Here is a 26,907-nt window from a genome sequence, read left to right as displayed (position 1 = left end):
ATCTAGCTGCTTCTTTTTTTGAGAGAGAGAAAGAGAAGTGTGTGTGTGGGGGGGGGGGGGGGGGGGGTTTTTTTTTTTTTTTTTTTTTTTTTTTCAAGAGAGGGAATGTGAACAGGGGGAGGAGGAAAGGAAGAGAGAGAATCTTAGGTAGGCTCCACACCCAGTATAGAGCCTGACATGGGGCTTGATCTCACAACCCTGAGATCATGACCTGAGCCAAAACCAAGAGTCAGATACTCAACTTACTGACCCACCCAGGTGCCTCCAGACCTGGCTTTTTAAATACAATTAAAACTTCAAGATATTAAACAAAACAAACAAAAAAAAGTGAATGCTTTAGCAACATAGGATTACAAAGTGAAGAATATCTATCACATCCTATTTGTTGTAAAATCCAGAAAGACTCAACAGACACAAGATTGAAAACTAGTTTTCTCCATAATCACAGTTTTGGGGGGGAAGCTTTACACTTATTTTAAATTGTAATAAAAATCTTACTGCACTAACCTACTCCAGAATTTAGGTGACTAAATACCCACAAGGAACTATATCAAGTCCAATTGTGTCCTGGAAGAAAGGAAGAGAGGAGGAAGCGAGGGAGGGGAAAGAAAAGAGATCTCTTTAGCTGAGAAGTCTGTTGCACAGTTAAACATAAATGCAATTTCCAAAGGGAACAAACTGATGTTAAATGCATGACTCACTGTCAGTCTGCATTAATATATTTATGGGCATCCATCATTATAAACTTTTCAGCTTCTATCTTATCATAGGAGTAAATCATTAATTTTTTAAAGTAAGCAGGTCTTAACCATATAGCACATCTTTACTACAAAACGTATAGTTAAATACATTCTCTACCCAATGAGATACTAAGAGTTGCATACTTACTTCAAAGCTAAGTTTTCATAAACAAAAACTTTAAGTAGATCAAATCTTTAAAAATTAAATTCAGCAAATTGATAAGATTACTATTTGACAATGAAGACAAATGTTAACTATTTTTAAAAACTGTAATAAGTACATGGGAAACTAGATACTGATGTAAACATTAAGCTGAGTCAATGTCACCTTGAAAGTCATTCCTGACTGTCAATAGCACCATGTTGTAAGTCATGAAGTACAGAAACAAAATTCTCAGTTCACCCCTTCTTCTTCTTGCTGGGTTGTTTTTAAATTTTCCTATTCTTCCACTGCTATATACTCAGCCAGGCTAAGCCACAGGTATTTAATGGGCTCAAAAGACATAATGGCCTCTGCGGACAGCAGTTAAGCAATGGAGAGAAGAATCGGATTCTTGCTTTGATGCTAAGTTTAGAAGCCATGCACACAGATAATGTCTGTGTTTTTCTTTCTTTCCATTTCACCAAGCACTTCATTCCTCAGGCCTAAAATATATCTAGGTCCCAGGTCTTGGATTTCTCCTTTTCACTTCACACCTTCTCATCTGATTATCTGAAAATTGATTAGACATTTTCTCAGTTATCAAGTGATGAAATGGGTAAGTGCAGGTTTCCTAACTTGTTCTCTATCTCTCTAACCCTAGTATAATAAGATATAATTATATATATATATATATATATAAATTATATATTATAATAATAATAGCACATATTTGTTTATATTGTTGGTTCTGTTCTAAGTACTTACAACAACCCTATAACATAGACTACTCTTATCCTCAGTTTGCAAATGAAGAAAGCTTAGGAGAAATAAGTAACTTGCCCAAGGTCCCACAGCAGATAAGTTACAGAGCCAGGATTCAACCCAAAATTGACTGAAACTAGGCTGCTCATCCTTATTCTATACTATTACCCATGGGGAAAAAACGACCCATTGTTTGCTATTCTTGAACATGTTGGTGGGGGGAAAAAAATAAAAGGAAATCAGCTATGCTTGTTCACTTACTTATTTAACAAATTTTTATTAGCTCCTCAAAACTCTCACTTGCCCTTACATCCTTTTAAGTGTTTCTGAGTATTTGTTATAGAGACATGCTTTGAATATATGCTGTATGTCTCCTCAATGAAAAAAATGCCAAATATTTGGTATTATGAAACTAAGCCTTAAGTTAATCACCAGAAATTCTTCCTCTTCACAGTCTTTCACAGTCTTACAGAGGGTATCCTACAGTGTCTTTATTCATCACGCTGCTTAGCATACTTTGATTTTTACTAACGAATGTGAGAAGGACAAGTATATCGTAGTGGGGCCAATCCCCCTTTCTTCCTTGCTCACAGAACCCTAATTTTGTCCTTCAGGGGAAAAGCTCTGTCCCTTCCTCACCCCTGGGCCAAATCTTGTTTAGGTGAAGGCAGGAATGGTTGCTTGTCTCCTCATAGGGGACACGGTTAGGACTGGGCATACAATGCTCTTCTAGCTACACAGATGTGAAGAAGCATGTCTGCTGGAGAACTTTGAGGAAGCTTTTCCTCAAAAAAGTCCCAAGACAGGGACATTCACTTTTTTTGCCCTTTGACCTTGAAAGGTGATAAGATGATAGTTGCGACTATAAGCAGCATAAGGAGAAAAGAATATCCACTGAGGATAACAGTGCAAAGGCAAGGACAACTTGGGTATTTGACGGCATTGTCAAGCCTGAATAACCAAGCCAGCACCCATTCCACCTCCAGATACTTGGTTGTGTAAGATAATAAACTCTGATTGTTGGACCTGCTTTTAGTTGTAGTCTCCATTACACAGACAGCCGAGGCACCCTAAATGATGTAAGCACTTATCAAAAATTGCACCTGAAAAGAAATTAAGGGGAAAAAAAGCCTGAAAGAAAAAAAAAAAAACAAAAACAAAAAACCCAAAAGACGTCTTTAGCTCAAAAAAAACCCAGTTACATCATTATAGAATGATATAAACCTGACTTCACAGCAGTTCAAATAGCAGAGATGGAGGTGCCTTACCAGTGGATTCAAAGTAACCCAACACTATCACAGGGCCAAGAAACGGACAGGAAGCCAGGTTAGGTAATATTAGAGCCAGAGGCTTAAGATTATGGTGTCAAAGCCTTAAAAAGCTCAGCACTGATCATCACATTTCTAGAATTAAATAATGTAGGCAATGTCAGAAATGACTATGAAAAAGGGAAAAATGTGAAGAAATTTACCAAGAGGGTAAAAGATACAGACACCATGTAATCTGAAGACAGGCTAAAAGAATTACAGATACAGAGTCTGGAACAGGAAACTAAAAGGGGTCATGGTGGCCATTTTCAAGGGTTCCCTGGAAAAGGGGGACTGGACTCACTCTCATCACTTCAGAGAAAAGCATTAAAAAAATAGTTGCTTGACAGACAGTAGATTTGGGCTTAAGATGGCAATTTTTCTTAACCATTAGAGCAATCTAAAGTCAAATAAGTTATTTCGTGAGATAGTGTGATCCCCTTTCACTGAGATAAGTAAAGGCTGAGTGACTGTCATCAGCAACATTCTAGGGCAGTATTTCCCAGAGAATAGTAGTACCCACACCACTGGATGTACACAGATGGTTTTAACTGGTACATACATTTCACTTCATTCATTACATATTTATTTTAATGTACATTTAAAAACTAATAAATGTACCTTTTAAGTTAGTTATCAGTTCCACGGCTTCCTAAATATAACTGTTTTAGGATAAGTGAAATAACAAGTAAGGATCATTTTAAAAATATATTAAATCAATATACCTCATTTAACATAATTAGACATATTATTTTATGACCTGTTGGCTATAGTCCTAGAATTTATAAGACAAACAATATAAAGCACCAAAGATTTTTAAAAAAAGAAAAAACCTTTTGAGAGGAAAAATGTTAAAGCAAAACAAACAAACAAAAAAAATAAGTAGTATCAGAAAAAAGCAAAAATCATAAAGATACCACAAAAATGTCCAAATTGTGGACATGATGCTTTGTGGGGATTCTTGCATTGACAATCCTGAAACTAAAATTTCTTCTTTACCAAAGTTGTTTTCAGTGATTCTATGAAAACATGATCATTTATAAGTACATTTATTCAAAGAGGCTTCACCATAAAATAGAGGAACTAAAATTTTCCATTATTTTCAGTCATAATCTTAGAGATACTGATTTTTAATAGCAATAGCTACACAATGATTTCTGGAATCCTCACACGACTAATCTTTTTATTACAAAAGACTAATATTCTTGCATCTAATAAGCACTGACGGGAGGCCTTCCATGGGCCAGACGCTGTGGCAGACAAAAGTTTGAACGTAAATGTGCAAGTTTTCATTTGAAGGATCTACTGCTACCTTGAGGAAAATTTTTAAACATTTAAACTACAACACCAAAAGGGATTATCTTTACCATCACGTCCATTAAAAATACATATGTAGTTTTATAGGATTGAAAACCAAACTATTTCCTACACTACATATATATATATATATATACACACACACACACACACACACACACACACACACACACACACAGAACCTACACACATGAACTGGCTTTCAATTCCCAATTTCTTCAGTAAGCTCTGTCTCATAATCAGTAGTTGATGTTCTTGCTCCAATATATTCTGAAAATCCTTCAGAACCTTCCTGAAGCCCTAGAGGCAATCTTGTGAAGTCTTTGTGAAAAGTCCGCCTACCTCTGTCTCCAGGCAGTCTTAGGGCAGGCATATCCAGGGGTAGGAAAGTGACAGGCCTCTCTCGAGGAAATGGGGCCACAGCATACTTACAGTACTGGAGGCGTTCTCACGGACTAATGAGAAGCCTGACCTTTTCTTCTCTCCTAGTTTCTTGGGCCAAGATGTACTTTATGTTTCAATAATCAAATAATAAATGACATCCAACATGTATAAGAAATACCAAACTTAAACTTCCTGTCCCCATATTTCCATCCCCAAGTGGATTTCATCCAAAGAAAAATAATCAGCCCAGGAAGACTGCCTTCCTACCTCCTGAGTGTGTTCCTTGTAGACTTGCAGGGGCCCCGTGGCCTTGGCAGTGTCCCACAGCTGCAGCGAGCCATCGCCACTACAAGTGACCAGGACATGTTCGTTGTTCTCACTCCAGGTTACGTCAAACAAACCATCGTTCCAGTCAAAGCTACACCAGGAAAGGTGAAAACAGAACACATGGCTATTCAGGCAGCCGAACATAAGATAACAATCATAATTTTACAGCTTTTCTTCAAGTTTATCACATATTATTTCACAAAGTCTTCATGATTATAGAAGATAAGCACAGCAAACACTTGACAGATAAAGAATGCATTCAGAGAGGTGGAAAAAAACAGCCCAGGGTGCCTGGGTGGCTCAGTGGGTAAGCATCTGCCTTTGGCTCAGGTCATGATCTCATGGTCCTGGGATCGAGTCCCGCATTGGCCTCTCTGCTCAATGGGGAGCCTGCTTTCTCCCTCTGTTCCTTCCCCCTGCTCGTGCTCATTCTCTCTTTCTCTCTTTCTTGCAAAAATAAATAAAATCTTTAAAAAACAGATTAATAAAAAAAGAGAAAAGAACAGCCCAGGTCATATATAATCACAACAGAAAACTGCAGAGCTAGATTAAAATTAGGTCTCCCATCTAGAAATTGGGCACGATTTATGTGAGACCGTGATGCCATACCCGGGTGCTCACTGGTTTTTGTGGTAGATAGGAGGGAGCAGCAAGCACTTCATAATACTAATTTAGACCAATTATTTCAACTTTCCACATAAAATTTTCACCTCAGCTATGAGCAGGTAATTATCTTCTGATAGGATTTGCTTTCTTTTCTCTGACACTGACTAACCCTGCCAGAAGAGTTAATAAGTCCAACAGTTAAGACAGTCATAGAAAGAAGAAAGGGCAAGAAGTGCTTAAGTAACTCACAAAATGGACTATCAGCTCCTGAATGAGTAAAACTAAACTATGTGAAGAAGACAGCAAAGTTAGAAATGTCCCACAGTATACTAAACAGTTTACACACTTTTTTTATGTTTGGCCCTAAGAGACAAGGCCTTTAGAAGAAAAATTAATATAATCACAACTTACTGGCAAAAATATGTTCTATACCATGCAAATGCTGACTTTTTTTTCTACTGCAAATCTAAAAATTAAAAAATCTTTTACTCATCAAAAAGATTCAAAATCTAATTATATTAAGGCTTTAATAGCAACAGAGAATACATGTAAGTTTAATCCTGAGAGCCACCTTACCTTCTAAAAAGTCTAAGCCCAGATTCATTTTGATCCAATATTAGAAGGGTCCCACAGCCTAAGGGGGGGGGAAATCAAAGTTATGCTGTTGAACTTGTCAGGAGAGCATCTAAGATCAAAGGGGATGGAGCACTGAGCATCTAATTTTACTACCACAAATTCCTCCCTAGTTATTGAGACTATGTATACAAAATGATCAGAACTGTGCTTTCCATTTCTTTCTATACTATGCCTCAACCATGAAAAATTAAACTTATCTTACCTATGTCTGGAATCCAGACACAGCTCTAACAGAGGAGAGATATTTGAATTCATATTCTGTGGCCAGGCAGGGTGTGAGGCACATAAACTCCCACACAGGTGTTGTCATCTGTTTTTACACTTGAGAAACCTTTGGCCTACAGACTCCAGAAACTCCTCCCCTCCTTCTACTACATTACACTGCCTCACCAATAAACCTAAAATACATTCAACATGGGATCTTAAAGCAAAATACCTAGTGGAATTTACCACATACTAGGCGGTAAAGTGCTGAATACTATGTTATCTACCAAAAATGAATTATTTCACTAAGGGACAAGCATATTTTAAAACTTGTACTTGTTATACAGACTGAGGGAGTAAAAACACTCTATTTACACACGACTGATTTTTTTTTAATATCAACTCCTTATAAGTTTTTACAAAGGATTTAATTTAAAATAACAAACTCATGAGTTTCAACCTAACTAGTGGGCAAGTATTGTAAATCTGAATGTGCAAATGCAAGCAGTAAGAGCTAAGTGGTGAAAACATAATTAAATCTTTCTTGCCCTCTGAGTTTTAGAAATCACATTTTTTTTTTCAGCTGTAAGACCAAAAACAAACAACAACAACAACAAAAACAGAAAACAAACTATCAAAAGCTGACATTATGCACGGAGCTTCAGTGCGTAAATAACAGCTAGGATACAAATTAAAAGTTGCAAATTTACGAATGGAACCCCGCCTTTCAATCTAGTCCTTGAAAAGAGACAATGAATTTGAACCTCCAGCAACTTCTTGCAACTGTGGGTATTGCTCCAGAGACAACAAAAGTGGGGGCAGACTTGGATCAATTGTTAGAAGCCAAGAGTCCGCTGAGGGCCACCCAGACAGCCTGGAGATGCATACTGTGGGGATGGGGGACTCATTAGCAGGTAGTGGGAGGGCCCACAGGGGTGACGCTGCAGACCGTCGCCTTCCAAGGAGGGTTCACAGCGCCAAGCCGACTCCCTACAAGTGGCTTGTGCCTGGAGGTGGGGGTAGGGTAGAGGATCAGGTGGCGGTGGAGACGGTGCGCTAAGGAATAAAGACACGAGCCAGTAGGCACCTCCCACGAGCTGCTTCCGCACCGTAACTGGGAAAAAACCATGGACTTCGGTCTCCAGACCCACTTTCCACACCGGACAAAGGAGGAAGCGGGAACTGGCCCGTTCCCAGGCTCCCCCTGGTGTTCATTTGTAGCACTGTCTACTGTCGGAAGTGATTTTCCGAAGGCAGCGTGAAGCTGGGGCTCGACGGGAACCCGCCCCCGCCCCGGCGGCGCGGCCTCACCCGCGATGCCGTAGTGCTGGGCTGCGGCGCAGGCAAGCCGGCCCGGCAGGTACGGGGAAAACTCGGCCGCGTAGCCGTGGCGGCCCGGCACCCGCAGCGTCCGCACCGCTCCGCCAAGCGCCCCGCTCATCCCGCCGGCCGCCTCCGGGCCTCGCCGCCCACGGGTCGCTACAGCTGTTCCGGATCGGAAGCAGACAGCTCCGGCTTGCCGAGTGGAGAGGCCCAGGAAGACGAGGCGGAAATGAGGTCACCCGGAGCCCTGAATGCTAGATTTCGATTGGTCCGCAAAGGAAAGGGCCTTGACTCTGACTGAGCCCATTTTTGTTTGGGGCAAAACAAAGAGATTGGCGCCACCTACCCTGAACTGTGATTCTAGGATTAGGTGATGATTCTGACAACTTCTGTTTTTGCGTATCAGCTTTCTCTGCGGAGTTTTTTTTGGCTTTTATTAGTTCATTGAGATTTCGGAAGACTGGCATCAAGAAGTGTTTCTGACGATTACAAAGTAAGACAAGCTACAGCAACTCTGAAACCAAGCAGCGAGCAAAAAGGCAATTGAGTGCTGTGTTGTCCAAGGTAACTTGCAGCAATGTTAAATCAGGCAGGAGTGAAGCTAGGAAAAAAAGATATCATAAGCAGTTAACTTTTTAAAAATTCTCACTGTGTATATTGTATAGTAACTAATGCTCAGGTGCGAGGCTAAGGAAAATTAAAGTTCATTCATTCATTCATTGAAACATTTACAAAGCATGTGCTATGCAGAAGGTGACTATATATAATTTATTTGTCACATATGACACTGTTGAGAGTGAAAGAGAATGCAGTTAATAATGAAGCCAGGGAAACCTGCACAAACCTTGTCATATGGGTCAGCTTAACTATACACCAAGTACAGTTTTAGGTACTTAGGGTTTAAAAGCTTTAGGTACTTGGGGTTTAAAAGCAATAAGATGTCCTCTAGAGATGGTCTAACCTGTCAACAATTAACTGTGATCAAAATACTGTAGGTGCTATTAGAAATATATACAGGTATTTTTAAAAGGAAGTTGTCAGTGCTGGAGGAACAGCTTCAGAAAGAAGGTATTTGTTTGTGATAAGTAAATGATGAGGTTTTCTTTAAACAGACAAGGAGATGGAGGTCATTGTAGGATCAAGAATAACATGAGCAACGCAAGAGATGGAAAGAAAGAAAGGGAAAGAGGGAGGAGGAGGGAAGGAACATGATCCATAGAAGACTGTAGCTACCAGGACTCAGCCTAGCCAGATAGAGAAGGGCTAAGGTGAAGACTTGGGTGAAGAGACTAGAGTATTGTACTGGGGCTGGATCACGAAGAGTCTTACATGCTATACTAACTATACTAATGGAATTGGATGTCTACTGGAATTTAAACAATGGGGAACCATCAGAGTTTTCAGTGTGATAAATTACATGTTCATTCTAAAAGATCTTTTGTGTCAAAAAGTTTCCTGGATAAATGTCCAAAATATTACTCTAAGTAACAAATGTCAACCCCACAAGCTTCCATACTGTATTATTTCATTTATATAATGTTCTTGAAATGACATTATAGAAATGGAGAACAGATTAGTGGTTGCCAGGGGTTACAGATGAGTGTAAGTGGTTGGCCATAAAAGAATAATATGAGGACTACTTTGGGTGATGAAAAAGTTCTGTCTATTGAATGTCAATGTTAATACCCTGGTTGTAGTATTATATTGTAGTTTTGCAATATAATACCATTGGAGGAAACCGAGTGAAGCGTACACCAGAACTCACTGTCCTGTTCCTTATAACTGCATGTGAATTTAAAATAATCTCAAAACAAAAGGTTTAATTAAAAAATAATAAGAGATCTTTTGGCAACACTAATTGGGAGGACAGAGATCAGAGATGAGGAGGCCAGTTAAAGGACTTTATCATTTGTTCAAACAAAAGATTATAGTAAGGGGAGTGTAAAGTAGAGTCAGATGAGATTTTAAGGCAGTAACTTAAAATAAATAATACACAAGGAACAAGGAGATGTCAAAATTATTTCCGAATTTCTGACTTTGGTGTGTGGGTCAGTACAAGGACTCTTCACTGAAATAAGGACCATGGGAGGAGAAGCAGGTATGGAAAGAAAATGAGCTCCAGTTTTAACACATTGAATGTGAATTTCTTATGGACTACTGGACATTGCAGTCAGAGACTAAGGCAAGAGTTCTATTTGCCTGTAGAAGATACATAAGTCATGGAGAGAATTGTCCTCACTCAGGAAAAGAGTTTTTTTGAAAAGAGAAAAGAGCCAAAAATAGAACCTTGGGGAAAACATGCATATGTAAAAGTTGTCAGAGGAAGAGGAGTTAGGGACAGATAGGGGAGACACACAGATGGATCCTATTAGTTAATTAATCAGTTTGTTCAGAAATACAGCTTGAATTAGGAGGGTTTGCGTACGACACATACCCTCTACTGCATTTGTTTCATTATTTTCATGACTTTTGCCCTTGTGGGAACCTGAGACCCCAAGATTGTTGATGTCACTTCACTCTCATCTCCCATATTTTGTGTTTTTGAAAGTGGCCCAAGATGGCTTGTGAGCTTCTGAATCAGGGTCAACATCGTGGCTGCAGTCACTTACTTTATTAGACACAGACAATTTCCATTCCAATTTAAACTACATCAACTTGACCAAATAAACACAGAGTGGGAGCCCTCAAGTTCTTTAAACTTACAGTCACAGAGAAGACAAGAGACCCAGACAGCTAGTCAGTCATGAGTGTCTGCACCTGCAAACAAGAAGGAAATTAATAAGCCAGTCCCCAGACTTTCCTTCTAGGAGTAGCCACTTCACGTGGAAGGGTGTGCGGAAGAAGCACCAAGTGTGACCATCTTATTTAGTGTTTTAAGCACAGTGAAATCCTCAACATTAGTTGGAATTAAATTCCTATAAGCTTAAGAAAAGTTTTAATGTCATTTAAAGATGTTAACATAATGGCAAGGCCTGAAAAACCTTCCTCTGCTAGAAAGTAAGGAAGTGCACGAAAACATTATAAAGACTGTGGAAAGGTTACAGGAACTCTCTGGAAGGGGCCTTTCCTGGGCATATATGGGCCAGTTAAAATATTGCTTGTTACAGATTATAACCTACTAAATAAAGTAAGAATCTAAGAAACCAGACCGAAAAGAATAATGTGAGAGGAGGCAGTTTTTCTTTATGGTAGAGTTCCTATTGATAAAGACAGAAAAAATGACAAAAATCACAAGATAATCATTTGGCAATCACCATAATAATTATTCTAGGCAAGAATCGTCAATGGATGTTAAAACTAGTGGGAGGAAGTATAAAGAGAAAAAGGATGTTTGCATAATCTCAAAGTATCTCCCCACTAGATTCTTATTAGTTAAAAAAGGAAATTGGGTAACTTTACAATGAAGACACCTAACAAACACCACCCTTGGCCAAGTGATCCAGCATCACCCATAATGGCTCAAATAATGTCACGTGCCTCCTGACTGATGCACTGGGAAGAACACAACGTCACTTTTGTGATGTTTCTGCCCAAACCACTGTATACCTGAGGAATGCAGATGACAAGGAAACATCAGACAAACCCAAACTCACTGACATTCTACAAAATAACTGGCCTATACTCTTTAAAAATATCGAAGTAAAGAAAGACTGAAGAATTGTTGCGACGACTCAAGAGACGTCGCAACTAAAGCAACATACGATCCTGAATTAGATCCTGGACTAGAAAATGTTTTTCTTTTGCTGTAAAGGACAATAGGGGACAATTGGCAGGAATTGAAAAGAGTCTGTGGATTAGTTAGTAGTTTTATACCAATACCAAATTCTTGATTCTGGTCACTGTATTGTGTTTATGTAGGACTGTGTTCTTGTTTTTAGGAAATATGTACTATGTTTCAAGCACTTAAAAATTAGAAAATGGGTACTTAAACAGATGGTTACAAAGATAAAGCAAAGGTGATATTTGGGAATCATATTTGGGAATCTACATGAAGTTTATACAGGATTACTTTGAATTGTTTTTCCAACCTTTCTGTAAATATGTAATCATTTAAAATAAAAGTGTGTGGTTTTTTTCTTTTAAACTTATACTTCTGGTTTCTGATTTTGTACATAAGGAGACTGGAAGTCACTACTCTGTCCTCATAACAAGTAAAAAGCTATAAATTAACAACTCTTCTTAGATTTTTGATGGGAGGACACATAGCAAACCTCTACCCTCTTGACTGGAGTGTCAGACAGGTGAATGCAGCAAGTCATGGCTTACAAGAGCCAAGACTCAGTAGTGGAGACTTGCACAGACCCCAGTGCCTATGTAAGAAAACACGAACTAGAATTCATAAATTAGTAGAGGCTCAGTGCAGAGAAGTCTAAGAGTTAAAAACTCTAAGGAGACTCCATCAGAGGGGGGACCCAAAATATGAGAGTTCCTTCCATGAGGCCAACCAGGTTTCCACAGTAAATATCAGAGAAAAATCACCCCCTGCTTCTGGCAGAGAGTGGGGTGGTTGAGGTGGGGGGAACCATTTTGGAACATGCCAGAACACTCAAGTTCTTAACAAGGCCTGCCCCTCAGAGAAAACTAGTTAACTAGAGCCTAACTGACCTGAAGGAAGAGAAATAGCCAAGTCTCGCCCATTCTAGACATCCTGGCCTGGCTTAACAGAGAAAAAAACAAAAACAAAAAAAACTGAGAAACACTTGGGAAGTTCACACTCGTGATGCACAAGCAAGGCTCAGTAAAAGACTGAAACCTAATTGTGGGAACAGAGAGTGGCTCCCCTGCCCCCACACCTTACCACCACATTACTAAAGTCTTATTTATTGCAGACCCGAAGGGTACAATTCCATCAGTTTTGACAACTACATGTACCCCCTATCAAGACATAGAAATTTTGATCAACTTCAGAAGAGTTCCCTTGTGCTCCTTCCTAATCAAACCTGCCCCTACCTGCACCCCTACCCCTCCTGCCCCAATAACCACTGATCTGATTTTCTGCTTGTTAAGGACTGCCTGAAATTCCAGGACTAGAAATTTATTCCCTGTGAGTTTTTTAATTGACTACTTGAAGAAGAATCTTTTAAATGCAAATAGGCCTCACAACAAAGAACAGGGAGGAGAATGCTGGGGTTTGATCTCAATTTTCCCTTTATTTCTCAGTTCTACTTTCCCTAGAGTTTTGTACAGTGGAAGAGTTTCGGCTACATGAATCACATCTAGCGAGGAGGCCTTGAAGACTCTAACAGGGTGAGGTAAAGTATTCCAAACATTTCCAAAGCCAAACTGGAACTGCACACTGATTAATCTGCAGAGGGGCCAGCCTAAAGCTCCAACTCTTCTGGTTTTTTTTTAGGCTGAAATTAGCACCCAAGGTGCTAACACTTGTTCTTTGGTGTTGATGTTAATTTCTGATTGCTTATGAAAGTATAGCATTTCTGGAGCTCATGACGGTAAACATCTGAAAAGGTTCATAGGTTTTGTATGGGTTGATCTTTAAGGGTCTGCAGCAGCAGTTTACCAAGCCCAAATGGACTAAGGCATAGAGTTGCTCTCTGTCATATACACTTTATTGGGATAACTGAAAACATATGAATGGTCGATTAGACAAAAATATTGCATCATTTTAAATGTCTCAAATTTGATGACTATACTGTGGTTATGTAAGAAAATGCCCCTATTCTTAGGAAATACTTAAGAAATAAGAAGAGATAAAGGGAATGATAAAAGGATAACCCTTCAATGGTTCAGAAAAAAATAAGGAATATGGGCATGCACGAATAGAATCATAAACAAATATGGTAAAAATGTTAAGAATTTGGGAATCTGGATAAATGATATATGGGAATTATATGTATCACTCTTGTAATATTTCTATAAGTTTAAAATTTTTATAATTGAAAGGTCATTTGAAGTATATGACTAAAGATTTTACTAATTCAGATTGTTCTTGTCCAATTAGTTTGAATTAGTAGGAAATGGCTCTAATTTATTAAGTAGTAACTGGAAGCCTGTGAAAACTTCCTATACCAGTGCCCACAGAGCCCCTGTCAGAGAACCATATGCCCGAAATATCTGTTATAAGATTCTGTTGCTTCTGACTTCTATAAATTTGAGGATGTATGTTTGGGGAAAAGAGCAGAAGTTTCCTGCTACTTAAGTCTAGAATGAAACAGAACTCATGCACTTTATATTTCAGAGCTAATCAAGTGGAAACACAATGGGGAAATCCAGGTCAACTATAATTCCCATCATGACTAAGCAGCATAAAGACTCGGACTACAGTGACCTAGAACTGACCTCAGGGAGAAATCAGTCAAAACAGGATTATTCATTTCCAGGATTCTTGGTAAGTTTCACTCATTCATAAATCTTACCATTTATGATAAGCATAAACCTTGGTCACTACATACATTTTACATTTGGACAAACATAGTACAGGACCAAGCTATTTCTCTGGACCGTATGTATTGTTTATATATTCTTAAGAAAGAAAAGTCTAGACAGAGAAACAATTTGCCAAGTATTCAGGGAATGTGTATGATCGTCTTAAATCTGAGCATCAGACGTTAAAAATCTAGCACACTCATTATGTGCCTCGGATTTCTTAGCTCTGGAAGACAGCATATTCTGCAAAACTTATCCTTTCAGGGGCCCTGGGTGGCACAGTCGGGGAAGTGTCCAGCTCTTGATTTCAGCTCAGATATGATCTCAGAGTGGTGAGATCAAGCCCCACGTCAGGCTCACATGCTGGACATGGAGCAATCTTGAGATTCAATCTCTCCCCCTCTCTGTCTGTCCCCCCCCACGAAATCTATCATTTCATTTTTATTAACTAAGAAAAAGAACAATATGCTGGTTTCCTTCAAACCTGTTCAATCCCTTTGGTCAAAAAGGCAGGCATGCTTTCATCTGAGAAATGAAATCTTAGAAGTTGTCTGGCATTCTTCACAGAGTGCCTAAGATCCTTGATGTTTTGTAGTACGGTAATTTTTTTTTTTTTTTTTTTTTTGCTTTTCTTTATTTCTTTGTTCCTCAAACACCCCAAATAGTCTCCAGCCTCAGGATCTTTGCACTTGCTATTGTGTAGTTTGAGTCTCTCTCTTTCCTTCCTTCCTCCCTTCTTTATATTATTCACAGTAAAAAAGAAGTCACTACACTGTAAGTCAATTCATTTTAAATAATGATGAATAGAAATTTCATCTCTGATGATGTTGGCTGTATGATTTTCAGCAAATAGTTTATTTCTGAGTCTCAGTTTCCTCATAAATAGAGCTTCCTAAGAAGGGCCAGTAGAATAGTGAGGGATCAAGAAGCCACATGACTGAGAGAATTATTTAGGAAAACTGGAATATCACTACATACCTATGAAAATGGCCAAAATCTGGAACACCAACGCCCCAAATGCTGGTGAGAATATATGGAACACCAGGAACGCTCATTAATTACCGGTGGGACTGTGAATGGCACAGCCACTTTAGAAGACAGTTTGGTGCTTTCTTACAAAACCAAACAGAACCCTCACCATAGGATGCAGGAATTATGTTTCTTGGTATTTACCCACCGGAGCTGAAAACTTAGGTTCACAAAAAAACCTGCACATGGATGTTTATAGCAGCTTTATTTATAACTGATGGAATGTGGAAGCAGGTTGTCCTTTAGTAGGTGAGTGGGATAAATAAACTGTGGTACATCCGAACAATGGAATATAATTTAGCGCTAGAAAGAAAAGAGCTATCAAGCCATGAAAAGACATGGAAGGAGCTTAAATGCGTATTACCAAGTGACAGAGGACAATCTGAAAAGGCTACATACTATGTGATTTCAACTATCTGACATTCTGGAAAAGGCAAAATTATGAAGACAGTAAAGACCAGTGGTTGCCTGGGGTTGCATGGGGGAGGGGGGGGATGGTGAGAGTTGGGAGAGATAAACAGGCAGAGCACAGAGAATCTTTAGAACAGTGAAAATATTCTGTATGATACCATAGTGATGGACACATGTCATTTATACATTTGTCTAAACCTATAGAATGTACAACTTCAAGAGTAAATCCTAATGTAAGCTATGAATTTTGGGTGATGACTATGTATCAATGTAGGTTTACCAATTGCAACAAATGTACCACTCTGGTGGGGGATGTTGATAATGGGGGAGGCTATGCATGTGTGAGGACAGGGGATATATGGGAAATCTCTGTATCTTCCCCTCAATTTCTCTGTAAACCTAAAACTGCTCTTTAAAAAAAAATAGTCTTACTTTTTAAAAAGTCTGGTGCATAAAAAACAAACTTTAAGGGCAATTAATGTTCTTAAGTAAGTTGAAAAGTGTTAGAATTCAGTTTTATTCTCCACTACCCTTCAAAGAGAAAACTTTCAAGAAGCTAAAAAGGAAAATGAAATCTCCCCTCCCTCATTCCACTAACATGGATTGCCTACGGATTTCTTCTGAAAGATTCTTTTGTTCCCTACACCCACTGACTTTTCTGGGTGTTCTTTAATGCTGCCCCCTACGCAGAAAGAATCTTTACCTCTTTATCCCATAAGCCAACTCTGTGTCCTCTTTCAGATTTCCCCTTAGGGTTGACTTCTTCCAGAAATTCTCACTCATGTCTAAAACTTAACTTCCAAATTTGAAAAGAGGTTGCATCTAATATAGTTTGTAAGAACTGTAATTGCTTTTCTTATTTTCGCCCTTTTGAGGGTGATACATAGCATATCCTTTTTGTGACAGACTCAGTGAATAAGATATTTATAAGAGAATTATTATTTTTTTAATGAAGAAAGCAATGAACTGAATGTCAGGACTCTCTGCTTTGTTTTTTGAGGCAATTGCTTTACCTTTTGGTACTCTATTTTCTCAACTCTAAATTAAGTATGATGGATTCTGTCCTTTTTATCTCTTAATATTAGGACTCCAAGACTTGCTATAAAGAAAAGTGATTATAGTTGAAGGCTATTTTTATTCAAACTAAGACCACCAGAGGGTGGCCAAGCTTTATCCCCAAACCTGGATTCTATATTTCACTAGCAACAGTAATGTTTGCTTCTAATAGTGAGTTCAGGTAGCATCACAATCCAAAGCTGAATTCAGAAAATAAATGTTGCTAAAAATCACGCTCCTCAAGAAGAAAGTTAATGGTGCCACAATATTAAAAGAGAAGTCAAAGGACATTGGGTTGGTTTTCTTTACTATATTACCACTTGATGATAAGATCTTTATCCAAAGACTAAGAATATGCAGTAGTTTTCTTGAATTTATGCATTATAATTGAAAAGATTAACACACCCCCATGGTTAAAAATTATTCAGAGTATACAGTGAGAAGTAAGTCTCCTTCTGACTCCAGACCCTCTAATTTTTTCAGTTCCCCTCCTCAGAGAGAATATATTGCATACTGAAAAGAAAGCAAAGTGCAGGACAATGCTTAGAATTAGCCACAATTTGTGTTTTTAAACTATGTGTATAAGTGTTTATATCCTGCTTGTAAATTCATAGAATGTCTCTAGAAAGAAATACAAGGAGACTGGTAATAGTGGTTGCCACTGGGAAGAATAATGGAGGCACCAAGACACAAGATAGAATCAAGACTTACTAGTCACTATAAATATATTTTTTTACTTTGTAAGTTTATACCATATACAACCAGCAGTTTAAAATTCCCACAGTGTATCTTGGAGATCATTCCATATCTACACATAGTTCTGTCTCAAGCTTTTTAACAATACACAGGATTCTTAATCTTCTGGAAATTACATATATTCAGCTTTACCCAAAATAATATTGCTGAGAATGGGCTTTGGAACTAAGAAGATCAGGATTGAAATCCAGGCTTCGTTACCGACTACGAGTACAACTATGGTCAAGTTATCTTTACTTTCATTTCCTTCTCTGTAAGTGGATATAATAATAGTGTTTAGGGCTGTTGTGAGGATTTACCGAGCAAATTATGCAGAGGACCTAGGATTATGCCGGGCACAGAGTAAGCTCAGTGAAGTTTAGATTTCTTCCTCTGTTGGTTTATAGAAAAAAAAAAAAAAGATTAAATGCCTAAAATAGAAAGACAAAGTTGTGTTTTTATTGTCATTCTTAATTATAATTGTCTCTGTTGTTTGTAACAGACTTCTGCTCTGAATAAATAAATACTGGAGAGTGAGTGTTGAACTAAATGTGTACCCTGTGAAAGGAAGCTTTTCTTTTCATTCTTAGCCAGTTAAATGAGGGAAATTAAAGAGCTTGGAGCAATTACCCAGTCTTATTGTCAGCTGAGCTATACAATTTGAATAAGTTAGGTCCCAAATAAGGAAGCTATGTGAGACTTTAAACTGACCTATAGCATATGTAACTTATCACCTATGTCACCACAATGATCAAGACAGGATTGTAGAACATTGTGCTTCATGTTACTATGTCTGAATGGTGTTCTTTCATCTCCGAATTTATATGTTGAAGCCCCAACCTTGGAGATGGAGCCTTTAGGGAGTAATTAAGGTTAAATGAAGTCACAAAGGTGGGGCCTAATCCAGTTAGACTAGGGTTCTTTTTTTAAAAAATTTATTTAATTTTATTTTTTCAGTGTTCCAAGATTTATTGTTTATGCACCATACCCAGTGCTCCTTGCAATGCCTGCCCACCTTAATACCCACAGCCAAGTTCACCCATCCCCCAACCCCCCTCCGCTCTAAAACCCTCAGTTTGTTTCTCAGAGTCCACAGTCAATCATGCTTTGTCTCCCCCTCCAATTTCCCCCAATTCACTTTTCCTTTCCTTCTCCTAATGACCTCCATGTTATTCCTTATGCTCCACAAGTAAGTGAAACCATATGATAATTGACTCTCTCTGCTTAACTTATTTCACTCAGCATAATATCTTCCGGTCCCATCCATGTTGATACAAAAGTTGGATATTCATCCTTTCTGATGGAGGCATAATACTCCATTGTATGTATGGACCATATCTTCTTTAACCATTCGTCTGTTGAAGGGCATGTTGGCTCTTTCCACAGTTCTGCAATTGTGGCCATTGGAGTTCTTATAAGAAGAGGAAGAGGGGCACCTGGGAGTCTCAGTCGTTAAGCATCTGCCTTCAGCTCAGGTCCTGATACCCAGGTCCTGGGATGGAGCCCACACCAGGCTTCCTGCTTGGCGGGAAGTCTGCTTCTCCCTTTCCCACTCCCCACGCTTGTGTTCCTCTCTTGCTGTTTCTCTCTCTCTGTCAAATAAATAAATAAAATCTTAAAAAAAAAAAAAAAAAAAGAGGAAGAGACACCAGACACTCTCCTTCTCGTGCAGTCACAAAGGAAAGGCCACGTGAGGGTGCAGCAAGAAGGTGACTGCCTACAAGCCAAAAAGGGACCTCTCCCAGAAACTGAATTTACTGGCAACTTCAACATGGGCTTCTAGCCACCAGAACCATGAGGAAATAAGTGTCTGCTCTTGGAGCTGCCCAATCATAGGTATTTTGTTATGGAAGCCTGAGTTGACTAATACACTACTGAAGGAATTTCCTCTCTGTCAGGACAACTGGAAAATGTGCTGTTGCTCTATTGAGATATATATACATATATATCTATATATATACATATATATAGATATCGATACATAGATATATCTATATCGATATATCTATCGATATAGATATATCTATCTGTCTTCAATCAAAATTGTTTCTAAGACCAAAAAAAAAAAAAATGGACACAGATAATGCAAATTCAGAAAGCTTTCAAGGAGTGATTACTCTAGCAATAAAATACATGGCTGTGACAGTAAATAAAATCACCTTCATTTTACAAATTAGAAAACTGAGGCCAAAAGAAAGGAAGTCAGCTCCTTCACAACTGAACCAGAACTGAGTTTAATCAGGTGCCCAGAGCTCTCATCCCATTACACCTGCTGCTTTAGTGCCATGGGTCTTTTCAGTTCCTAGAGCTTCAGGGCATGGCAACAAGGAGAGGAGGGGGCAGCTGACTGCAGTCTCATGCCCCGCCATACCATGAAGAGGCCAAGGATTTAGGGACACACAGTATCTTCCCTGAACCCAAAACAGGACCCCTCAGAGAAGGGCTTTTTTCCCTCCTCTTATTTAGGACATTAATGGAAATTTTTAATTTCAATTATAAGTACATTAAGGAATTTGCAGATTGTTTTGAGAACCAGGAATAGTGCATTTTACTCAATAATTTTACTCATAACCTATGCTCCTTAAACAATAACCATCTAGCTGAGATAATTAGCCCTCTAAATATTTATAGATGGATAGAAGTTTAACATTTAAAATGAGGGTTATAGACACGATTTTTTTAAAATGCAACAACCCCCAAAGTACTACATAATATATAATTCCCCATATGATGCTTTAAAATTTCTCTTTATAAATCTATCTATCTATCTATCTATCTATCATCTATTTATAGGTAGATACACACACAAGCAGACACACATCATATTGAATTAAGATATCTGTGACAAAGACTGTTGCCTATCCAATATCCATTTTCCCCTTCTTCCCTGGTAATAAAACCCCTACATTGATGGTTGCATATAAGTGTCCAGCTTTAAAGCTACAGTTTCCAGCCTCCCCGATGGATATCCTTTCTCCAAGTGGAGTAATTGGATGAAGATTCTAGGAAAGCTATTTTAAAAGAGCCGACTAGCGATCAGACATTCCTCTCCTTCCTGCTGCCTAGAATATGGGTATGATGGCTGGATTACAACAGCCATTTTCTAATCATGAGGTGACCATGAGGATGGAAGCATGAGATAGGGATAAGAAAGGAGAAATAGTGAAGGAGTTTAGATCCTGGGTGACAGTGGACCCATCAGGGGAGTCCTGGACACCTAAATCTGGACTTATTTTACAGAAGAGAAAAATGTGTATCTATATTGAGCTCAATAATTTTGGATTTGTGTATATCTACTAACTGGAGTATATGTTTTATGAAGGCAGGAATCTTTGCCTGTTATGTTCACTGGTATATCCCAGGGACCTGAAATAGGTATTCAAGAAATATTATTGAGTGAATCCCACGTAATACAACCTAAAGCCTCACTGTATTTTTTGTAATACTGCAAAGGGTAAGCTGAGAAAATTCTGGAGTTTTTGCAATGCTAAACAGAGATTAGCAAACAAAAAACAGCTGGAACCTTGGCAAAGAGTGGCACAGGAAGATTTTTCCAACCTAAGCTAAAAATAATGTGGTCTCTCTGGTTCCAGCTGGGGTAAACTGTTTATGGTGATGCTGATCATGGAAAAAATATCCTGAGGGGCTCTGAGATATTAGCCACTCCTTACCTTGCAATATAAGACTATGAAGTTTTAAAATATTTCATTCCATCACCAAGGTTTTCTAGAATATAAATGATTAAATATATTAATAAATAAACCACATTCCAATACTGGATTTGGGGCATCTGAAAGTAAAATCCAGGTCTAATTTGCTTTGTCTCTGGCACCTTAAAGTATGCTCAATACATAATAAATCTTCCATAAATGTTGACAACTTGAGTTGAATTAGAGAAGTGGAATAGGAAACATGAAATATTACTTATCTTCTCCTATTTCTCCCTTTCCCTTTTGCTATACCCCTCCTCACACCTGCACTTCTCAGGTAGAGTCCAAGTTTGCTAGAAGTGTCAATGGAAGTTGATTTAAGGACTGCCTGAAATTCCAGGACTAGAAATTTATTCCCTGTGAATTTTTTACATGATTACTTGAGGATTCTTCCCTTAAGTGCAAGTAGGCAATATGATAAAAAATACTGAATTTTAATCTCAATTTGCCCTTTACTTCTTAGTTCTATACTTTCCCTAGAGTTTTATTTCCTCCTACATAAAATGGAAGTTTCCATTACATCAATCATTTCTAGCTAGGAGGGCTTGAGGACTATAACAAGGTTAGATAAATTATTCCAAATATTTCCAAAGCCAAGCAAGCATTGTATATTTGTAATTCTGCATCAGAGGCCAGCCTAAAATTCTAGTTTTCTTTGTTTTTAGGCTGAAATTATAGGGACGCAAGGTTGTTACCAATTATATAGTTACAAACTGGCTCTCTGGTGTTGATATTAAATTCTGATTGACCACTTATGAAATCATGACTTTTCTGAGCTCATAGAAGAAAAGTCTTTGAAAAAGTTTGTAGGTTTTAAATGGGTTGCTCTTTAAGGTTCTGCATTGCCAAGAAGACTAAAGCATAGAGTTGCTGTCATTCACACCTTATCATGCATGTGTCTTTTCTTCAGCTTTATTGGGGTATAACTGATAAACAGAAGTTGCATACATTTATACATGCTTTGCTATATCTATATATTGTAAAATGATAAATACAATCAAACTTAACATACCCATCACCTTATATAGTTACCTTTGGAATGTGTATGTGGGGGGTGAAAACACTTAAAATCTACCCTCTTAGTCAATTTCAAGTATGGTTAACTACTAGTCATCAGTACAGTATGGTTAACTACTAGTCATTATGCTGTACATTAGATCCCCGAACTTAATCATCTTGCATAAATGATACCTTGTATCCTTTAACCAATATTCCCACATTTTCCCCACCTCAGCCTTGGCAACCACCATTCTACTCTGATTCTGAGTTCGACTATTTTAGTTTCTACATATAAGCAAGATGGTGTGGCATTTGTTTTTTGTGTCTGGTTTATTTCACTTAGCATAGTGTCACAAATCATAGGCTTTCCTTCCTTTTGTAGGGCTGTATAATATTTCCTTATTGTGACTTTGAATAGAAGTCTGAAAAAAGAGGGAAGATACCAGGGCATTCAAAACCCTGCAGCGAGACCATTTCTAGAACTTAGGGTACTTACAGCATTAGTATCACTTAGAAAGGACTCCCATTCTTGTTATAAAATGCCTGTCTACCACCTGTCCTCGTCATCTTTTGTGGGTACTTGTTTTTTCTCAACTGAGAAATGGTTTTCATCTCAATATCAATCAAATCTCAGAGTTGCATAACATCTACACTTGGCCAATGCTGTGAAAGAACATTTAACGAAAATAATGTAGGTGGGCATGGCCAAGGATCTGTAATTATATATTTAAAAATATAATTTTTGTTTTCATAACTGCTGTGGGGACCCCATAAAGACTCAAATTGGAAATACTTAACAACTCACATCATTTTGAAACTAGTTTATCTTTCCCATGGAGATAGACAAGAAATAAAATAATTGAAATATGTGGTCTTTCCGTCCAGGTGAATAGGTTGCTATGTCTAAGGCTGCATATGATAGTTATGCGAAAGAATTTCAGAGAAGGGTGAGATTTTTGGGTTTTTTGCTTTTGTTTTTGTCTTGTACAGCATTGTGCTGGGCATATAATAAGATTCTAATCAATGTTTGCTAGAGGGTAGTATAATAATCACTCAAATAGTTCAATCATTATCCTCAAATATATGATGGATATTTATTTATTTACTTATTTATTTAAAAGATTTTATTTATTTATTTGACAGACAGTGATCACAAGTAGGCAGAGAGGCAGGCAGAGAGAGAGGGGGAAAGCAGGCTCCCTGCTGAGCAGAGAGCCCGATGCGATGCGATGCGTGGCCCGATCCCAGGACCCTGGGGTCATGACCTGAGCTGAAGGCAAAGGCTTTAACCCACTGTGAGCCACCCAGGTGCCCCTATGATGGATATTTAGACTGATGTACTCTAAGGGTCCTTCAAGCTCTGGGAGTAAATAATTATGGGCCAGTTGTTTACCTCACTCATTTTATATCTTTCTTCACTTATTTTAGTTAGACTTTGCTGTTAAAAGTTTTAGAATCTTGTAGGAATGTCAAATGGGGCAGCTGACATGGAAACAGGATATCAGTTCCTTAAAAAATTAAACACACAATTATCATATGATCCAGAAATTCCAACTCTGGATATATACCCAAAATAATTGAAAACAGGGACTCAAACAGGTATTTGTACACCCATATTCATAGTAGCTTTATTCACAGTAGCCAAAATGTGGAAACGGATCCTGTGTTTATTGATAGATAAATGGATCAACAAAATGTGGTATATACATATAATGGAATGCTAGTCAGCCTTAAATAGGAAGGAAATTCTGACACATGCTACAACATGAAGAGTCAACTTTTTGTTTGTTTTTGTTTTTTTAAAGACTTTATTTGTTTAGTTGTCAGAGAGAAGGAACGAGAGAGCAAGCACACAAGCAGGCAGAGAGGCAGGCAGAGGCGGAAAGAGAAGCAGGCTCCCTGACAAGCAAGGAGCCCAATGCAGAACTTGATCCCAGGACCCTGGGATCAGGACCCGAGCCAAAGGCAGTGGCTTAGCCCACTGAGCCACCCAGGCGTCCCAAAGAGTAAACTTTTAAACTTTTAAAGTGAAGTAAGCCAGCCAAAAAAGGACAAATAAAATATGATTCAACTAATATGAGTTAGCTAGAGTAGTCAAATGTATAGAAACAGAAAGTAGAAATGGTGGTCATCAAGCAGGCTGTGGAGAGGAGACAATGGGGAATTAGTGTTTACTGACTGTGGAGTTTCAGTTTGGGAAGATAGTACTAGAGATGGATAGTGGTGTGGTGAAGGTTGTACAACAGTGTGAATGTACTTAATGCCACTGAACTGCATAATTAAAATGGTTAAAATTGTAAAATTTATGGTATATATCATATATACATATATATACACACATATATGCAATACATATATATATTGGCACAATAAAAATGTTTTTGAATCTTAGAGTGTTTGTGTTTGGTCTAAGATATATATTTACTATGGGCTTCCTATGTTACTATGCCTCTATGTAGAAGGAGAAACAAGACTCTGTGAGTGATTGATATAATCCGAACACAGCATAAAATGCGTTTAATAATTTTCCTTGTTTTCTGGAAAGACAGAGGTGTCAACTGCACTGGCTTTTGGAATCAGTCTTAGGATTTTACCTAAGCCTCATGCTTTTTACTTTTGTGATGAGGAGAGTCTAACATCTATTTGTATACTTTTAGCTTTTGGGCAGGATTAATATTTATGTGATGCTGAAATGTGCTCTCAGCTCCTTGATTATGTATTGGATACACTGGACAAATGGCTAGATGTATCCTTTAAATGGATATTGGCTCTAATGGATAAATGGCTGGATAAATAAGTGGGTGCCTTGTCTGTAAGCCCAACTCAGCCAAATGACATAGGGTATGATGACGACATGGGCTAGGGTCTCCTCAAAACTCCAGATAAAATCTCCCTCAAGGATTTGTAGTGATGATTAAATGAGATAATATGTGTAACTGTAAGCTCTCAGTCGCTGCAGATTCTTATTTTGGTTGTGCTTCCTCGCTCTGGTCAAGTACTAAACTTACTTCTTCAAAGCAGAGAATTTCCTCCTCTCATTCCTATTTCACTCTTAATCCTCTCCCTTAACCTCTTTCACTATCACTGAGGAAGGAAGGCTTCCCAGTGCTGTCAGGACATTGCTAATTTTTTTGTTCATGTACTCTCCAAAAATATTTGGAAAAATTACGAACCCCCCACACACAGTTGCCCTATAAATGTTTTCTCATAAGTTTGAATAGCTGCAAATGATGTATGGTCACGATTATTGAAAAATGATGTCATTTTTAAATTCAAAATATTTTGTCACTCTTAAATGCATCCAATGGATTCTAGAAACAACAGCCATTTGACACAATTATTTTATTAGTTATCTAATATGGTGTAATAAATTGTCCCTATGCTGAGCAGTTGAAAACAACCATTTATTTTTCTCAGTTTCTCTAGGTTAGGTCACTCAAGATCTCTTACAAGACTGCAGTCAAGGGCCAGCGCTTCAGTCTCATCTGAAGACTTGACTAAGTAGAATTTGCTTCTAAGTTCGCTCACATAATTGTTGGCAAGATTTACTTCCTTGTGGACTGTCGGAGGGAGGGTCTGGTTCCCTGCTGGCCAATGGCAATAGTCCTTCCTCAATTCCTTGTCATCTGGGTTCTCATAAGGCAGTTCACAATATGAACCGTGTGTGCATGTGTATGTTTGTGTGTGTGTGTGTGTATGAGAGAGAGAGAGAGAGAGATGGGGGATGGGTAGGGGGGAACAAAAGAGGATGAGCAAGATGGAAATCACAGTCTTTTTGTAATGTAGTCTCTTATTTTTTTCCCATTTTTGCATATTTTATTTATTTATTTATTTACCATATAATGTATTCTTTGTTTCAGGGGTACAGTGTAATGTGCTTTTTTTTTTTTTTTAAAGATTCTCTTTATTTATTTGACAGACAGAGATCACGAGTAGGCAGAGAGGCAGGCAGAGAGAGAGGAAGGGAAGCAGGATCCCTGCTGAGCAGAGAGCCTGATGTGGGGCTTGATCCCAGGACCCTGGGATCATGACCTGGGCCGAAGGCAGAGGCTTTAACCCACTGAGCCCCCCAGGTGCCCCCAGGGTAATGTGCTCTTGAAAGCTACACCCCAGCCTGTCTTCTGTATTTTCTTTGTTGGAAGCAAATGATTAGGTCAAGCCTATCCTGGGATGACACAGAGAATGAATACCGGGAGGAAGGGATCTCTGGGGGTCATCTTGTAGAGGGTGCCTATCTTTTTACTATTGTTATCACTTTAAAAAAAATGTTTGAACAAGGTCATCATTGTTAGAAAATTTATCATTTCTTTTTGTCCTTGAACTCATAATTCCATTCTACTAATTTCTCCTAAATTATGTTTTAATCTAATATATGTTTATGCCTGGAATTATTTTATTGATTTCCTTATCATACATCACAAAGAAAATTATGTATATAAGTTGAAATTTTAATAAAAAATTTCCTGTAACCAGTTGGCTTTAGGGATTATTTTTTCCTAGGATCCATTATCACTTAGTAGTAGTAGTTGTAGTACTAGTATTGTGATTAGTGTTATTGATCAAAATTAACACTTAATGAAATTTAATAATTATTAAATACAAAAAGGAAAATGTCATTTGAAATATATTGCTTAATGCGACAAGTTTGTTTCTTTTTTTTTTTTTCAGTTAGTTCATTTATCCTTTCTTGAGTACAATTTATTCTTAGAATGAGTCAGGGTCACTGGTACCTGAGGCGCTAATAATGTTCATTAATGATAATTATTAAATGTCTTATTTTTAGAGGAATGCATACTGTATTCCCATTAAACCACTTTAAATTTAATAGGTTCATG

General features: G+C 38.1%; 1 protein-coding gene and 2 long non-coding RNA genes across 3 annotated transcripts in view; 1 reads left to right on the top strand and 2 right to left on the bottom strand.

Moving 5' to 3' along the window:
* Positions 1 to 7,899, bottom strand: part of PEX7 (peroxisomal biogenesis factor 7) — a 99,070-nt gene extending 91,171 nt beyond the window's left edge. The window contains exons 1-3 of the mRNA XM_032844796.1: positions 7,737 to 7,899; positions 6,162 to 6,219; positions 4,920 to 5,070 (exon numbers count right to left, since the gene is read on the bottom strand). Of these exons, the coding sequence (XP_032700687.1) occupies positions 4,920 to 5,070; positions 6,162 to 6,219; positions 7,737 to 7,866 (339 nt within the window). The 5' untranslated portion in view covers positions 7,867 to 7,899. The remainder of the gene's footprint in view (positions 1 to 4,919; positions 5,071 to 6,161; positions 6,220 to 7,736) is intronic.
* Positions 455 to 3,773, bottom strand: LOC116859479. Its single transcript, XR_004381160.1, has 2 exons — positions 3,573 to 3,773; positions 455 to 1,452 (listed from the first exon to the last, which is right to left on the bottom strand). It is a non-coding gene; the product is annotated as an uncharacterized LOC116859479 (long non-coding RNA).
* Positions 7,900 to 8,027: 128 nt separating the features above from the next.
* LOC116859489 lies at positions 8,028 to 25,687 on the top strand. Its single transcript, XR_004381164.1, has 4 exons — positions 8,028 to 8,312; positions 12,909 to 12,995; positions 13,945 to 14,094; positions 25,504 to 25,687. It is a non-coding gene; the product is annotated as an uncharacterized LOC116859489 (long non-coding RNA).
* The last annotated feature ends 1,220 nt before the right edge of the window (positions 25,688 to 26,907 follow it).

This window comes from Lontra canadensis, unplaced genomic scaffold, assembly GCF_010015895.1.
Source record: "Lontra canadensis isolate GAN:19392208 unplaced genomic scaffold, GSC_riverotter_1.0 scaffold156, whole genome shotgun sequence".
NCBI classification, from domain to species: domain Eukaryota; kingdom Metazoa; phylum Chordata; class Mammalia; order Carnivora; family Mustelidae; genus Lontra; species Lontra canadensis.
The sequence above is the reverse complement of the archived record's forward strand: the minus strand, read 5'-3'. Positions and strand labels throughout refer to the sequence as shown.